This window comes from Chelonia mydas, chromosome 3 (assembly GCF_015237465.2).
Source record: "Chelonia mydas isolate rCheMyd1 chromosome 3, rCheMyd1.pri.v2, whole genome shotgun sequence".
Lineage (NCBI taxonomy): Eukaryota > Metazoa > Chordata > Testudines > Cheloniidae > Chelonia > Chelonia mydas.
In genome coordinates, this window is record NC_057851.1 from 60,409,651 (window position 1) to 60,426,001 (window position 16,351).

The 16,351-nt window shown below is 43.5% G+C and overlaps 1 protein-coding gene across 5 annotated transcripts in view; it reads left to right on the plus strand.

The window, feature by feature from the left end:
• BCKDHB (branched chain keto acid dehydrogenase E1 subunit beta) overlaps positions 1 to 16,351 on the plus strand; it is a 295,498-nt gene that overhangs the window by 116,770 nt on the left and 162,377 nt on the right. Inside the window, exon 9 of one of the 5 annotated variants that reach the window (XM_037894372.2) lies at positions 3,413 to 3,648. The exons of 3 other annotated variants lie outside the window; for them this stretch is intronic. In XM_037894372.2, the coding sequence (XP_037750300.1) occupies positions 3,413 to 3,580 (168 nt within the window). In that variant the 3' untranslated portion in view covers positions 3,581 to 3,648. Of the gene's footprint in view, positions 1 to 3,412; positions 3,649 to 11,095; positions 11,141 to 16,351 lie in introns of those variants that run through there. One more of the 5 variants, XM_037894374.2, reaches the window with a different exon arrangement.

Here is a 16,351-nt window from a genome sequence, read left to right on the forward strand (position 1 = left end):
CATGCTCTGCCACTGGCCTGCTGAGTGAACATTAGGCAAGTCACTTCACCTCTGTGCCTCAGTTTCCCTGTTTCTAAAACAGGGATGATACCTTACTGTTTACATTAAGATCTACTGAGCTCTAGAAGAGTTAAGTATTTTTATTTATTTATTTATTGGGTATGCTCTGATATACCATGCTCTAATGCTGCGGACTACCATATTCTAATATTTTGGCCAGCCAGTCCCTGAATCAAATGTAAAGCACTTTTGCCCTGCGTCCCCTCCTGCACCAAGTGCAGCTCAGATGCAGTCCAGAATCTGGTCCTGTGTGTTTAAAGGGTAATTTACTTTGGACTTAAAAAATTGGTTAGAAAACTTACGGCCAAGTTTTGCCACATGTGTAGGCTACTCCTGTTGACTTCGCTGACAAAGTAGTTAAAGGCTCATTGAGGGCAAAGGGAGTTAAGGGTACTTAACACCTCATTGCATCTGACCTTCCTGCATAATATAAAATGACTTTTCATTTGTAAGTGTGTGTAAGTCAATGGGCAAACTCATTAGCCAGAAAAAGTAGAATAAAGATCTCATTCTGTCCAAATCCCTTTCCTCAGAATTGGCTTTATTTTCAAACGAGTTCAAAACAAGAGCAACGTAAATGAAAACACCTGGAAACTATTAGAGACCTATAGCATGTCCCTTATGCTCCTGAAGAATTAGTCTTCTTTTTCCCCTTAAAACAGGGTCTCATATGTCCTCTTTCTAGGATTTGTAGCCCTCTACCTGGCTACTGTGGTTAAGGGCTAGTTTACACTAGAATTGCAACAGCGGCACAGCTGTACCGATGTAGCTGCATCGCTGTAGCTCTGCTACTGCAGATGCTCTATGCCAGTGGGAGAGAGCTCTCCCGTCAAAATAATTACTCTGCCTCCCCAAGCGGTGGCACCTATGTTGGTGGGAGAGCTTCTCCCGCCGACATAGCACTGTCCACACCAGGGGCTGGCTTATTCACACCCCTGAGTGACATAAGTTATAAGTTATACCAAAGTAAGCTCCAGTGTGTACAAGCCCAACGTTGGTGTAACAGTGCAATGTGTCACCTGCTGTACGTGTTCCTGCCCTTCCCTCTCATACACAAAGTCCTCCTCAAGGCACGCTGGGACAGGGCTTCCTTGATCCTCATAGCACTAATGTGGCCCCGCCAGCACAGGTTCACCATGCTGTTGAACCTATCAGTGGACAGATGAGTAACCCTTCCCATGTGCCTGACCCTCATCACACAGGACCACGGCCATCTTCAACACCCCAAACTGGAGTCACTCCTCCTCACGGCATGGAAACTCCATGGCTGAACTCACTAGAGCTCCAGTGTTTGGATTCAGTTAGGGAAGTTCTGTGGGGCAGTAGGAAACCCTCCACTCGTGCCATGTACCTGGCAAAGTGGAAGCGGTTTTCCATCTTGTCTTTGCAGTTGGGCAGCCCTCCGTAGCAAGCGTCGATTCCCCTTTTTTTGGCCTACGTACTGTACCTGAAGCAGCAGGGGTTGGCAATATCAAAGTGTACCTGGCTGCCAGTTCAGCCTTCCACCCGCTGGGGCATCGGGTAGGTCAGTCTCTGGGAATCCATGGTGGGACGGTTTCTCAAGGGCTTGGACAGGCTTTATCCCCAAGTGCGGCAGTCCGTTCCCCAGCAGGACCTCAACCTGGTCCTGTCCCCGCTCATGAGGCCCCCTTTCGAGCCCATAGTGACCTGCCCTGTGTCCTACCTTTCCTGGAAGGTGGCTTTTCTGGTGGCCACAACCTCGGCCAGAAGAGTCTCCGGGCTCAGAGCGCTGACTTTGGAGCTCCCCTGTACGGTCTTTTATAAAGACATGGTGCAGCTACGCCCTCACCCTGTGTTTTTACCAAAGGGAGTCTCCCAGTTTTATGTGAACCAGGACATATTTTTACCTGTGTTCTTCCCTAAGCCACATGCCAGTAACAGAGAGTGAATGCTCCATTCCCTGGACGTCAGGCATGCCCTAGCCTTCTACATTGAGCGCACAAAGCTGTTTTGTAAGTCACCACAGCTCTTTATTGCAATCGCAGAGGGAGCGAAGGGGCTTCCCATCTTGTCCCAGTGCATTTCGTTGTGGATCGTGTCCTTCATTAGAACATGCTACAAGCTAGCTAAGATTCCAGCCCCGCTGTTGATGGCGCACTCCACAAGAGCGCATGTTTTGTCTGCCACATTCCTTTCAGAGGTCCCTATCCAGGACATATGCAAGGCAGCAACGTGGTCTTCAGTCCACACCCTAATGTCACACTATGCCATCACCCAACAGGCGAGGGCCGATGCAATCTTGGGCAGGGCAGCCCTGCATTCAGCAACCAGATGAACTCCGACCCCTCATCAGGGGAAACTGCTTGGGAGTCACCTATTGGAATGCACGTGAGCAATCACTCAAAGAAGAAAAAATGGTTACCTACCTCTTGTAAACTGTTGTTCTTTGAGATGTGTTGCATATGTCCATTCCAAATTCCACCCGTCTCCCCTCTGTTGGAGAATTCTGGCAAGAAGGAACTGAGCAGACGGCGGGTTGACAGGGACCTATATACACCGCCATGAAGGCGCCACTCCAGGGGGCTCCACAGCTGACCTGACAGGTACTGCTAGGGGAAAAACCTTCTGAGATCGTGCTTGTAGCACATGCACACACCTATTGGAATGGACATGAACAACACACCTCAAAGAACAACAATTAAGAGAGGTAGGTAACCATTTTCTCTCACAAAAAATAATGTTTGGGGCTTTAGTAATTATTCAAGGTCATAGAAGTCACATAAGTTACAGTGAGAATGAGACACTTTATATTTTGTCTGTATGGGCTACAGATACCCTTCTGACACACCATTTAAATTCAGAATGTACAGGTATGGACTTTGTGTTAATAATTATTGCTACTTAATCATTGAAAGTAGCATTAGGACTTAAATTTTCAATTTCACTATTTAAAATGAAGTCATTTAAGTAAGATTTGTTAAATAAGAAATCTCAAACTCTAGGAATTACTTGACATAACTAAAGCTTATGGTGAGGGCTGGGAAAAAGTGGATTAAACCTGTTAGTGCTTTGGAGACAAGCAGCAACGTGTCAGGAATTTTTCTTTGCAATGGCTGACTAGTTAATCTACCTTTTGAGATGTTGTTTCTAGTTGGGAACTTTTGTACAATATCAGTGATCTAAAAATACAGCATCAACAATTCTCTAGTTTCACAAAGTTGTACTTCACAGCGGCCACTGGAGGCCTCTCTTAAACCAACTTAAACAACTGGTTTGATTTGACTTTGCACTTGCTGACTACTGTCCTGTGAGGAACTCGGAGTGTGAAATTATGCTAAATAATAATTCAGAAAAAGTTGCTGCCTAATCTCGTTGCTTTAATTTTTTTCAGGTTTCAGGGCCAGATTTAGTTCTGAAATATGTTGTCGTCTGGGCCCTAAGGCACTTGTGGTGGAAAGTTTACCTGGAAGGGGTTGTCGGTGCATTCCCGGACAGCCTACATCAGCAGGGCTCTTGTGGAATCCCAGCCGTAACTGAAAGCTATACTGTGGGAGGCTAAATGTGCACTCACTGTCTGCCCTGCTCAGGGCAAATCCGTCTTCTGACCATGGCAAATCAGGCATTCAGTTTGTAGAAAGTGCTGTTGACTGTCTGTCAGAATAAAAGCAAAGAATTTGCATCACTGCTGAGTTTTTATGTAATGTTTTACTAATCTTAAGAATGAGGTTTCTCATGAGATAAATACTTCATCTCTTGTTTGTATGCAGTGAAGAAAACTGTCCCTTGATTCTAAAATTGGTGTTGATCAGGTCTATTCATAGGTGTTATAGTAATACAAATAACAATAATAATCAGGATGTTGGTTTCTGATCAAAGATTACTCATTATTCAGCCTGAGAATAGCAAAAAGGTAAGATAAAAATGTTGATAATGATGGCAAGAGAAATACTTTCACTTGACTAATTAAGCTGTAACTCTATTTTATCCTATGAGTTGCTTGTCACAGCAAATACTTACAAACATACATGTGTTTGTATAGAAAGCATATTACCCAGATTTGAAGCCCATCCCTTAGTTGTTTGTAAGTTTAATTGTACAGTTTAATCTTTGTGAGCAATATTTAAATAACTGAAATTGCAGCTTTTCTACACATTAGTATTTGAATGATTTGCCAAATCTACTGAAAGCTTGGAGTGATATATATCTTCTAAACCTTGTATCAGAGTTTGTGTATATTTAGAAAACTTCAGTCTCAAAGCTGATTATTTTTATAATGCTTATTGTTCTTCTATGACATAGGAAATTGTCTTCAAATCGTAATTCCCCCCCCCAAAAAGAATATGTTTTTGTTTTACTTTTTATTTACTGGTTTTGTGGTTAGGCCTTAAGATGGTTTCTTTACACTATTAGTATGATGCTTTTATTTTAATGTAATCTGACCCTTTGAAGAAATGAAGATACTGTTCAGTTATTCAGTAGAAATTCTAATATATCAATAAATTAGCAGAAGATTGTTGTGTGGTAGAAGGTATTCAGAAGCTGAATTTTTAGTGTATGTATTTTATATTAAATATTTGCTGCTACTTTATAAATCACAAAACCATTTAAAAATACTGTTTATTTTCCCAGGCACCATGACTTCAGGAAGCACATGTTTTCCTTCTACATTATCCTAGCCATGGATGCTTTCAAGCACTAGAGATTAGATTGGGTGGATTTTCTCTGTTCCAGAATTTTGAGTAATATGGGCTTAATCCAAAAACCATTCAAGCCAATGGAACAACTCCCAGTTTACTTCACTGGTCTTTGGATTGGACCCTACATGAGATTATCTGGTTGTTCTAAATGTGTTGATTTGTACTGAAATGTCTGTTTTAGTAGCCTGTTAAATCCAGACAAGGATTGAATCATCTCAGTGTTTTCTAATTGTGGGCACCCAATTCTCCCCAGCACCACCACAGGCACAGTAGTTAAAACTGCAAGCTTTGGGCATGAAGTGAGGTTGAGAATGTTCAAGTGAATTGGGTCATTGACAAAAGGTGAGATCATTTAGCATTTTCAAGTGTGCTTCTTAGATAGTATAGTTATGCAATACATAACCCTGAAGAGTTGTGTTACTTACATAATTGATTGCACATCATTTCTAAAGATGTCATTTTTTAAATCCTTCCAGTCTCTAGGCTGCTTATGGCATTGGTCAAAAAAGTGCCGAGAACATCCTTAGTGTTCCTTGTCATTCTCTCTTTTTGAATTGGCTGTACCAAAAAATTGTAAACTAAGCTGAAGCCTTGTGGATCTGTTGGTTAATAGTATCAGAGGGGTAGCCGTGTTAGTCTGCATCCACAAAAACAATGAGGAGTCCGGTGGCACGTTAAAGACTAACAGATTTATTTGGGCATAAGGTTTCGTGGGTAAAAACCCACTTCAGATGCATGGAGTGAAAAATTAGTTTGCAAATGAGTTGTAGCTCTGCAGTTTCCCTTTGAAGTCTGTTTTTGAAGTTTTTTTGTTGAAGGATGGCTACTTTTATATCTGTTGTTGACTGTCCAGGGAGATTGAAGTGTTCTCCTACTGGCTTTTGTTTGTTACCATTCCTGATGTCTGATTTGTGTCCATTTATTCTCTTACGTAGAGACTGTCCGGTTTGGCCAATATACATGGCAGAGGGGCATTGCTGGCACATGATGGCATATATCACATTAGTAGATGTGCAGGTGAATGAGCCTCTGATGGTGTGGCTGATGTGGTTGGGTCCTCTGATGTTGCTAGAGTAGACATGGACAGAGTAGGCAACGGGGTTTGTTATAGGGATTGGTTCGTTGGTTAGTGTTTCTGTGATGTGGTGTGTAGTTGCTGGTGAATATTTGCTTCAGGTTGGAGGGCTGTCTGTAAGCGAGAACTGGCCTGCCTCCCAAGGTCTGTGAGAGTGAGGGATCGTTTTCCAGGATAGGCTGTAGATCACTGATGATGTGCTGGAGAAGTTATAGCTGGGGGCTGTATGTGATGGCCAGTGGTGTTCTGTTATTTTCCTTGGTGGACCTGTCCTGTAGTAGGTGACTTATGGGTACCCATCTTGCTCTGCCAGTCTGTTTCCTCACTTCCCCAGGTGGGTATTGTAGTTTTAAGAATGCTTGATAAAGATCTTGTAGGTGTTTGTCTCTGAGGGATTGGAGCAAATGTGGTTGTTTCTTAGGGCTTGGCTGTAGACAATGGATCGTGTGATGTGTACTGGATGGAAGCTGGAGGCATGTAGGTAAGAGTAGCGGTCAGTAGGTTTCCGGTATAGGATGGTGTTTGTGACCATCACTTATTTGCACTGCAGTGTCCAGGAAGTGGATCTCGTGTGGTTAATGCGGCTCTGGACCGAAACGGTCAAGATAATTGTGATTTTTGTGTTTAACCTTATCTGTTAATGCAAAGAGGAAGAAAATAGTTCACAGGTTGATTGTTCTCTTCAGTAAGAAATTATGGGCTCAATTCTTCTGTCCACTGAGCATTGCTGAAAAGTGGGGACAGGCAAATGCTAGCATTGGGCACTTGCAGTTTGCTATACATTTGTGTAGAGAGACTTCTGGAGAGGGTGCAGTCGTGCACCACAAATGTCAGCTATACGAGTGCTTAACAGTGTGAGCGAATGTTGACACCTGCACTGAAATGAGCACTCCTGAGCGGGAGGGAAAGCACTAGAGGTAGGAGACGGAGATGGGGTGGCCAAAGCACAGTGCCCAAATGCAATCCTGTGAGGGCAAACTCCCTGGAAAGATTTTCATTTGTCTACTCCACTTGGGAGTAGTGGTTTTCTCAAGTGTGCTGCAGAGCTGCACTTTGAAGAACCTGAGAGCCGGGGTAGCCCTGAAGGCCAGCCGCTAATACCAAAATGTGTCTAAGTATTCTAAGGGAATGATATCTATTGCCCACAGGCAGTTGTTCAATGCTTATGACGTACAATAGCCATTGTGCTTTTGCTGGCCCACCAACTTGAAGTTCCCACTCCCCTCAGCTTACTTCACCTTATTGGATTGTGACAAATGGAACATCTAGCTTAGCAACCATGACTGTGCACTCTCATTGCACCCACCAAAGGCACCCTCCTAGTATTGAACCCGGTAGTTGCAGTGCAGGTATCTCAGGATCAGAATTACATATGCCTTGGCCAGAAGCTACTGTTCTCTGCCGTTTCACACTGCTTCTAAGATTTTGTGGTAAATCAATGCCTATATCTATAAAATGACATTATAGTTGTACCACTTGTTCTATTAGAGTTAAGTTTGTCACTGTTTCCATTGTAAACTCCTATTTTGGGTTTAATAAAAAGTACGCTCCAGGCTACTAGGCTTATAAGGGCAGTACTCTAGAACTATTTTTTTAAAGTAGACTGCCACTTTTGAGCCAGGAGTGTGGAATACTAAAATTTTGATGATTCAGATTACTATTTGAGTTATAGAAATGCAAAAAGGCTTTGAGTTGAAACCTTGCAGCCCATTAATACACTTCTGGCTGCTTTAGGAAAAATTTTTAAAATGATTGAGTTGTTTAAACTAAGATCAGTGTGGTGGGGCAAAGGCAAGGCCCCACCCCCATGCCAGATTGGGCTACAACAGGCCAGAGCGGCTGCGCAAGGTGGCAGCCAAGCAGGGAGGGCCTGTTAGAGAGCCAGTCAGGGCCAGTATGACAGCCAGCCAATCAGGGCTAGGCTAGGCCCTATATAAAGGCTGCCCAGAAAGGGAGCAGGCAGTCTCTCCCAGATCTTCAGAGGGTGAAGGTCTGTCTCCTGTGTGAAGGGACTAGCACCAGGGACAGCGCAGGCTGGGGGAGCAGAAGGGAACTCCTCCCCGGTACCGGGCTGCGGGCCCTGAGAAAAAGGGCCTAGCCGGTGCAAAGGGGCCGAAGGGGAAATGGCCCAGGGCAAGAGATGGACAAAGGGAGAGAAGGAGGGCAGACAGGAAGGCTGCCACCAAAGGGTCCCTGGGTTGGGACCCAGAGTAGAGGGCGGGCCTAGGTCCCCTTCCCCCTTGCACTTCCACCTGGCCATTTGGAGTGGCCATCATGGACTGCACCAGACCCCTGCCAAAAGGGGTTAGCCTTTGGGGTGTGATTGGCCATTGTGGCTGGGGCAAAGGGAAGGACTGCTGATAACACCAAACCCCCAGAAGGGGTTGAGAGCGGAGCAATGGGCACTGCTGGAGGGCAGTGTCCTGAAGAGGATGCCGCAAGCTGGGAGCAACGTGGGTCGAGACGCCAGTCTAGGGTGAGAGACGGACGGGACACCACCAGTAGAGGGCGCTCCGCATGAACTGAGCTAATTCTCAGAGTGAACAGCAGGAGGCGCTGCGGTGGTGAGTCCCAACCCTGTCACAATCAGTTTTGTACATGGGTGCTTAATTTAACCTCCTCCCCCAATGGAAATTCCATAGGAGTTTTTAACATTGAAATTTTCAGGTCTAGTCTTCCGTGGATCTGTTTACAAATTGTGCATAAGGAAGGATTATGCCTGAGTACAGAGAGCGATATGCATCTGTACATGATTCCTGTCACATGGGTAATGTAATCTGTGGGTTAGTGGGAAAAGAGATTGATCTTCCAGATCAGTAAAAGTTTTTTTTTTTTTTTTTTTATAATTATAATGTATCAATAAACAGCAATCTGAGCAGCACTTCTATAACATGTCATAATGGTGCCAGGCCAGAGTCAAAAATCTATTTTTATAGAAAGGTATCTGTATGTGTGTTTGGCTTTTCTTTTTTTCATTTGCACTAGAACTGGTTGAAAATTTTGATGAAAAATAGAGCAACATTTTTGTGATTAAACAAAAGAAGAAAGGGGTCCTAATCCTTATCTGGGTCTCTGGATAATGAGGAGATCGTGTGGACCAGCTAAGGAAGGAATTATGTGAGGGGAGGTGGGTGTTTTGGGAAAAACTCAGGAAGCCTTTCCTTGATATTCAGCCTATACTTTGTGTTCTAATTTCATTCTGTTATTTTGGGTGGAATAAATTGGCTTAATTTGTAATAAATTATTCTCCCTACATGGCATTTCCACTCTTGAGATATCTGTAGATGTTTGTCCTCTTCCCCTATAATAGTAATTACTAACTCAAACTACACTTATTTAAATGGTAGTACTTTCCTTATTAGTCATGACTCCAGTTTAACAGTAATCCCTGGAGTCGGTGGATGTAAAAGGGCTATTAACCTTTATGACTCTGACCCAAGTGATGTAGTCTAGTTTAAAAATATATTCATAGTATTGAAATTGTGTTATGCTGGATAATTGCTTAATGGCATTTTCTTAGTTTAATGTAAATGCATTTTCTTAGTTTAATGTAAGTGTTTTTTCTTAATTTAGCAATAAGTATTTATGAGCCTACTGTGAGGACAGTCTGAACTGTTGATGATTGTGTTACATAAAACATAGGAACGTTGAAGCCTTTTAAGATCTATTATCAAATCCAAGACTAATTGGTACTTCCCATGAATATAAAATTTATCTTATCGTTATGATACTTTATTTTATTACCAGTGAAGAACATTTATGTATGATAATACTTAGCACTATATCTTACAAAAGAGTATCTTTGTCTTTACAAAAGTGAATGAGGAAGATGCACATTGGTGAACATTTTACTTGCAATAAAACAGAAACAGATAATTAGAATACTAAAGAGAATGAAAATTACCCTCTTGCTGGGTATGCAGTTACACATAATGGGGGAAAAAGGACAAATGTTACTTTCATGCTCAATTGAGAATTGGGCATACAGGGAAAAAAAGACTTCTGATTCTATTTTGTCACATTATGTCCACATTATTTATTAATTATTATTATTATTATTATTTATTTTTTGGTCCCAGTTACAGGACAAACGACTTCATCTTGTAATCATTGCATAACCATATTAGTGTAAATACTTTTGCCATACCACAGACTTACCTGATTTTATATTTAATACTGCGCAGGCATTGTCTCATATCCAGAATACTTAACATATAAATAAAAAGATACATTGACATATATTACATTGCAAACTCAATACAAAGCAAAATGATCAAGAATCCTGGTTCCTATATAATAACATTCTTTCTAATTGAATAATTACATAAAGATTTTAAAATTCCCTGAACAGGGTTGTAAGTTACCAGTTCACAAACACAGTGGAAATGCACTGATGGTCATTTGTCAGGCACCATTTTACCGAAGCCATGGTAGCCACCTGGAGTGGCAGGTGGCATTTTACATCCTAACATTTTCAAATGATCATTTTTTTGAGCCAACATGAAGAGTGTGTATAAGGCACAAGTCAGCGTCTCCATGTTCTAAATACTCTTCAGGACACTTGTATGCAGTAGCATGTTGTCCATGGTACTGTACAGAGAGACTGAGGGGACAGTCCCTGCCCCCAGTAGCTTGAAATCTAAGGAACCAACTCTGCATTTGAATCAACAGGACTTGGAGGCTTTCAATAACTCGCAGGAAGTGGTCCGAAACTTGCAAGATCGCAATCCAAATGCTAATCTTACATCTCAGGCCTCGTATTCTACATTGTTCTCTGCTGCTTGCGCTCTACCGGTGGTGCCAGCCTTGACATTCTATTCCTCTACCTTCTTTCTAGCTGCCCTTACGCTTGGAATACTTTCCTGTTCGGTTGTGCCAGGCCACTATGCTCTCTTAATTCAAATAGTTCATTCAGATAAATCTCTTATAACAGTCCTACAATAATTTTTTTAATATTAGCGACTAGAAAATATTTTAAAAACTCTAGTAATTTAACCACCAGGATATGTACACAACTAGTTTAGTAACTGCATGATTTTGAAGATATTTCTTCCTTCTTCGTATCCTCTTCCTACTATTCATTATCCCCACAGATCACATCACATCTGACATTTAGATTGTTTACTCTTCCATCAGGGAGCTTGTCTTTCCATTTGTGCTGTGCACACCTATGGGTGCTTTCAGATACAGGGATAGATGACATGGGGCAAGGTGGAGCAAGAGAGGTTTTACATAAATGAGATTATGAGGTGGTTTGAGTTGTAATGTACATGCAATGTTTCCTTTCTTACCCTTTTAATAGGTTGGCATGAAATCCATGGAGAAACTATAATGGAAAAGATTTAAACAGCTGAACAGTTACATGTAATGTACATTAATATTGCTCATCTCTCTGTCACTGCAATAGGAATATTTTGTGGCAGAGCTGACCAAACTTTCAATGAAGCATATGTGCACTTGGAACATAACATTTTAAAAAACAAACAGTATACCATTCAGGGACCAATCTCTGAATATTATTTATATATTGTACTATGTGCAAGGTTAGGCTTTATGGCAGCAGATATTGCTAATTTGAATATCTCCCCATGAACAGTATAAATGTGTGACACCATTGTCACTGGAAACTAACATCCACATGTACAGTAACCTCTTCCATGCTGTATTGCCATATAAAACATACAGATCAGAGGCCTCCTCACAAGGTAGTTTCTCTCAAATACAATACCCAAGAAATCAAGTGACCATATTTTTCAAAATAAAAAATGGAGACACTTTTTTGTGGGTCATAATATAACAATACAGAAGACAAAAGCCTTTTAAAAAAAGGATGCTGATGTCACATCAGCTGCTGAATCAACAGACACACCTCTTTCTCGAGTGGAGGATTTTTTTTCCTTAGGAACACTGTTTTGAATGAGTTTATCTCAAAATACTGCACAAGTCTCATTGGTCCCTTCCGGCCTTGGAATCTATGTGATCACCACCTCTATAACACCAGCCATAGAACTTCCCTCAAAATAATTCCTAGATTAAGTATATCTTTTAGAAAAATATCCAATCTTGATTTAAAAATTGTCAGTGATGGAGAACCCACCATGACCCTTGGTAAATTGTTCAAATGGTTAATTACTCTTACTGTTAAAAATGTACACCTTGTGACTCTTCATGTTGAACAAGAGAACAGCTTTGATAATATCTGTACTAATTTGACTTTTCACTCCAAACACTATTTGGCACACTGAACACATCTTTCACTGGGCTGTTTGTTCTGGTATACAGAGGGAATTCTACTCAGAACAGCAATATATATTGAGTACCCATTAAAAAAAGGTTTGATTGATGAAAATGAAAAGCCAGGACGTTTCCGGGGGTCAAGAGAAGTCCATGGCGCACTGACATTTTATGGAAAAACTGGGACTGTCTCAGTAAAACCAAGACGTGGATTACTTTACAATATCTTTGTAACACTAAATACCTTTCTCATGATTAAGGATATGATCTGATCACGTAGGTTACATGACTTTAACAGATGTCTCTGGCTTTTTCAGCTCCAGCTGTCAGCCCTTTGGGTGCGGCAGGGCACAGAGAGGGAGCGCTACCTCCACCCCTGACTCACCTCAGCAGGCCACCCAGCCTGTAGGTCAGTCAACATCAACACCTTCCTGGCAAGTGCTGGCTCCTCCCCCAGAGACTAGTGCAGGCGCCTTCCATGGGGGCCCATTCCTTAGTTCCTGCCTTGGGCCCCAACATGTCTAATGACAGCCCTGAGCAACAATAACTCAGGTTGTTACATGTGGCCTTTGTGGAATTTCACACACAAAAGTCACCCATCTTTTAAAAGTGATTAATTTGAAGTAAGACTAGGAGAACAGCAGATCTACCAAGTGCAAATCAGCTTAGAAAGTTTTACTTACCCAGAGTGTGTGACTGTTGTATTGAAGAATTAAAGGAAAAGTTGCAGTCCTATTAAGGAATTAGCATTGTGGCAGACGAAACTACCACTGCTGAAGATAGGTATGTGCTTAACATTCTTGCTGTCCCTGTTCCAATAAATAGTGAGAATGCAGACACCTGAGATGCAGGTGAAGACAAGTTGGATGTTTTTTTATTACATTGTGACATTTTGGAAGCAGTCAATTTTAAAACAGTCAGCAATGCAATAAGGGAAACTGCTGAAAAATTCGCAATACCAGTTGATTGCATTACTGCATTTGTTACTGATAATGCCACATACATGGGGAAAGTTTGGGATTGAGGTTTAAAATCTTTGTTTTTAAATGCTATGTACCTTACATGCCTGGCACATTTGCTTAATCTTGTGGGTGATCTGTGGAGGAAGATACTTTTGAAAGTAAATGAATTCATTGTGGCTGTAAAACTTGCTTTCACTGCCTATCCTGCCAGAAAAGCCCAGTTACACATTTCTAATGGAAAGAGGGAAAAGTCCTTCCATCCCACCAACCCCCATAATAACCAGACGGAACAGCTGCTTCAATGCAGCTGAACATATTGAGGATTAATTTTCAATTTTTTACAGAGGAGACTGGTCGTAGTACTAGTTCAAATGTTCAAGAGATTGATTTTTGCCAATCTGAAGCAGTTATTGAAGACATCCAGGCTCTAAAAGAGTTCACAGGCCAAATCATGAACACACTTAGTTTATGAAGAGCCCACAGTTGTAAACAATATGCAAGTAATAAATGACATGCATGATTTTGCCTTGTGAGCAGAGAGCTCGTCTGGAATTACGTTGTTTGCAGGAACCCAAAGAGCTTGTCAACCACGGGTAGACAACAGCTTTGCTGTATTTCCCTCTCTGGGTTCCATTGTATTTCCTCACAGAGATTCAGTAGTTTCTGGCAGGTTGATATATTTCAATTGTTATTCCTCTGTGCAGAGCTGGCCTGAACATTTTTGGTTGTGCCTCAAAAATCCGAGGACCTATGGCCATGAGTATCATATGTGCCAGAGTCCAAATTTTAAACCCTTTCGAAAAAATCAGTTTGCACATGGTTAGTAGAGACTAGTACTGGCCATGCTCATTCCAGCGGTTGCAGGGGCTAAGCAGGATTTTCCCTGCAATTGCTGCTGTGCCACCAGTCACAGCAATTGAAATCAGGGAGATTGTATTTCCTGTGGTCTCAATGGTACCTCTGCTTTCCCAAGAATTTTGTGGGTTTTGTCTATTTTTTTTTCCTTCTGTGGAATGCCAAGTTTGAAAATATTGTGGGTCTATTTGAAAGTTGTATAATGGCCACTGGAAAAGGAATGGATATATGTTTTATTTCTTTATTGTCTAACATTCATGCTTTGATTCTGCAAATTAGAAGTTATAAGAGCATTTACTTTGTTCATATTTTCTAGAGTGGAGTAGTAGGAGAAGCTGGTAGGATGTTATAAACTCCTGTTTCTGATATGAAGTCTATGAGACAAGGTGGGACCAGCTTCTGTTGATGAGAGAGCCTAGCTTTCAAGGTTACATAGAGCTTTTCTTAAGGTCTGGGAAATGTGTTCTGGGAGTACATCTACATGGGGATAAAAGCCCGTGGCATGGCTGTGGCCAGCCCGGGTCAGCTGACAGGCTCCCAGAGCTTGGCTGTGGGATTAAAAATTGCTGTGTCAATTGCTGAGCTCTGGGACCTTCCACCCTGACAGGGTCCCTGAGCTTGGGCTTCAGCCTCAACCAATGTGACTACACAGCATTTTCAGCCCAGGAGCCCAAGCCCCGCAAGACTGAGTCAGCTGACCTGGGCCAGCCGCAGGGGTTTTATACCTAGGTAGACATACCCCGAGTGTCACAGCTAAATACAAGCTGGAACAGATTGTTTAGCATAAGTATACAAAACGATCACTCTATATCCGTCCTCTCAGTGGTTATCCTCAAAGGAAACCTGCTCAACGCCTTCAAATGATGAACCTGGGAGCTTAAATTCATAAGTTTGCTAGACTGGATAAGACACTGGATTTATGGCTTATTTCAACAATCGATATCCCACTAACTAACCCTCCCCCCCTAGCCTTTCTTTCCCCCCCCCCCTTATGACTGGAGAGGTGTTAAAGGGACAGTTCACTTTGAACGGTCCCTTGAAATATACGTTTACTTACACAAAACAATCTTTTCCACGTTGTATTTAGCTGTGTCCCTTTTGAGGCTATGTCTACACTACACCCTATGTCAGCATAATTTATATTGCTCACAGATGTGAATAAACCACCCCCTGAGCGACATAAATTCTTCAAGTACTTGTTCACGTCCATTCCACATTAGGTGTGCGCGTGCCACATGCACGAGCATCGGAACCTTTTTACTTTAGCGGCTCCCGGCGGGCCCCCTGAGTGGCGCCACTGCACCGTGCATATATACCCCTGCTGGCCCGACCCCCTCCAGTTCCTTCTTACCATCCGTAGTGGCGTTGGAACAACCTCTCTCGTAGAAGAGCAATCCCCTAGCCTTTAGAGTAGCTGTTATCAGTTAGTTTACATACAGATTGTGGACACTTAAGTCATTAGGTGCTTGGAGGCCTCCAGCACCTGCCCTGGGCTGCGGGACATGCCGCAGGCTCACGGCTTCAAGGCTTGCGCCACGTGCCGCAAACCTATGCCAGTTAGTGACCCCCATGACTTGTGTCTACATTGCCTGTGGGACGGACATCAAACTGAAAGGTGTAAGATTCGCAAGGCGTTTAAGTCAAGGACAAGGAAAGAAAGAGACTTTCGCCTAAAGCAACTGTTGATGGAGGCTGCATTGCAGCCGCTGGGCCCGGAGCGCCCGACGCCGGCTCAGGCTTCCTCGGTGCGTAGTGCCCCAGAGCCGTCAAGAGACCTGGCAATGGCTAAGCACCATAAACTGTCAGCCCCGGAGCGCCAGCCTAGGCCCCGGCACTGATCATCCTCCCCGGTGTGGCCCCCAGCACAGCCTAAAGGAAGGCATGGTCATTCCCCACACAGGAGGCTGGTGCCTCCCAAGGCCCCAAGCGCTGACAAGAGCGGGAAGGTGGCGGTACCGGCGCTGACGCAGGCGGTCCCGGCAGCACAAGCCCCACCGAGCCCAGACCTAAGTGAGCTCAGTGCGGACGATGGGCTCGAGGGCATAACAGATCAGCCCTCCGTGCCTGACACCTTTTGAAGTTGCAAAGGACCTCATTGAGCTATTGGCGGTGAGCCCCCTCCCGTATGGGGAGAACCCTCTGGTGTCCATGCCTCTGGTGCCGTCGAGGGGTAAGCCGGCAATGGTGTGCCGCTCGAGGACACTGTCCCGGCACCGTTCCCGGAGTTGGTCCCGGTTGAGCTCCAACTCTGCAGACTCGCACTTGCCAGTGGCCCAGAAGGAGATTGCAGCACCGGCAGCAGATCGACGCGAAGAAGCACCAGAAAGGGCACGCCGCTCAACGGCACCGCCCAGAGACTGGCACCGGGAGGAGTTGAGGCAGCCCTCGCCATAGGTCTCCCGCAGACGGTCCTGGTCCAGGGAACGCCGGCCCCGATCTCGGTCCCGGGGATACCGGTACTGCTCTTGGTCCTGCTCAGCCAGGAGGCGCTCGTTCTCCCGCCGGCG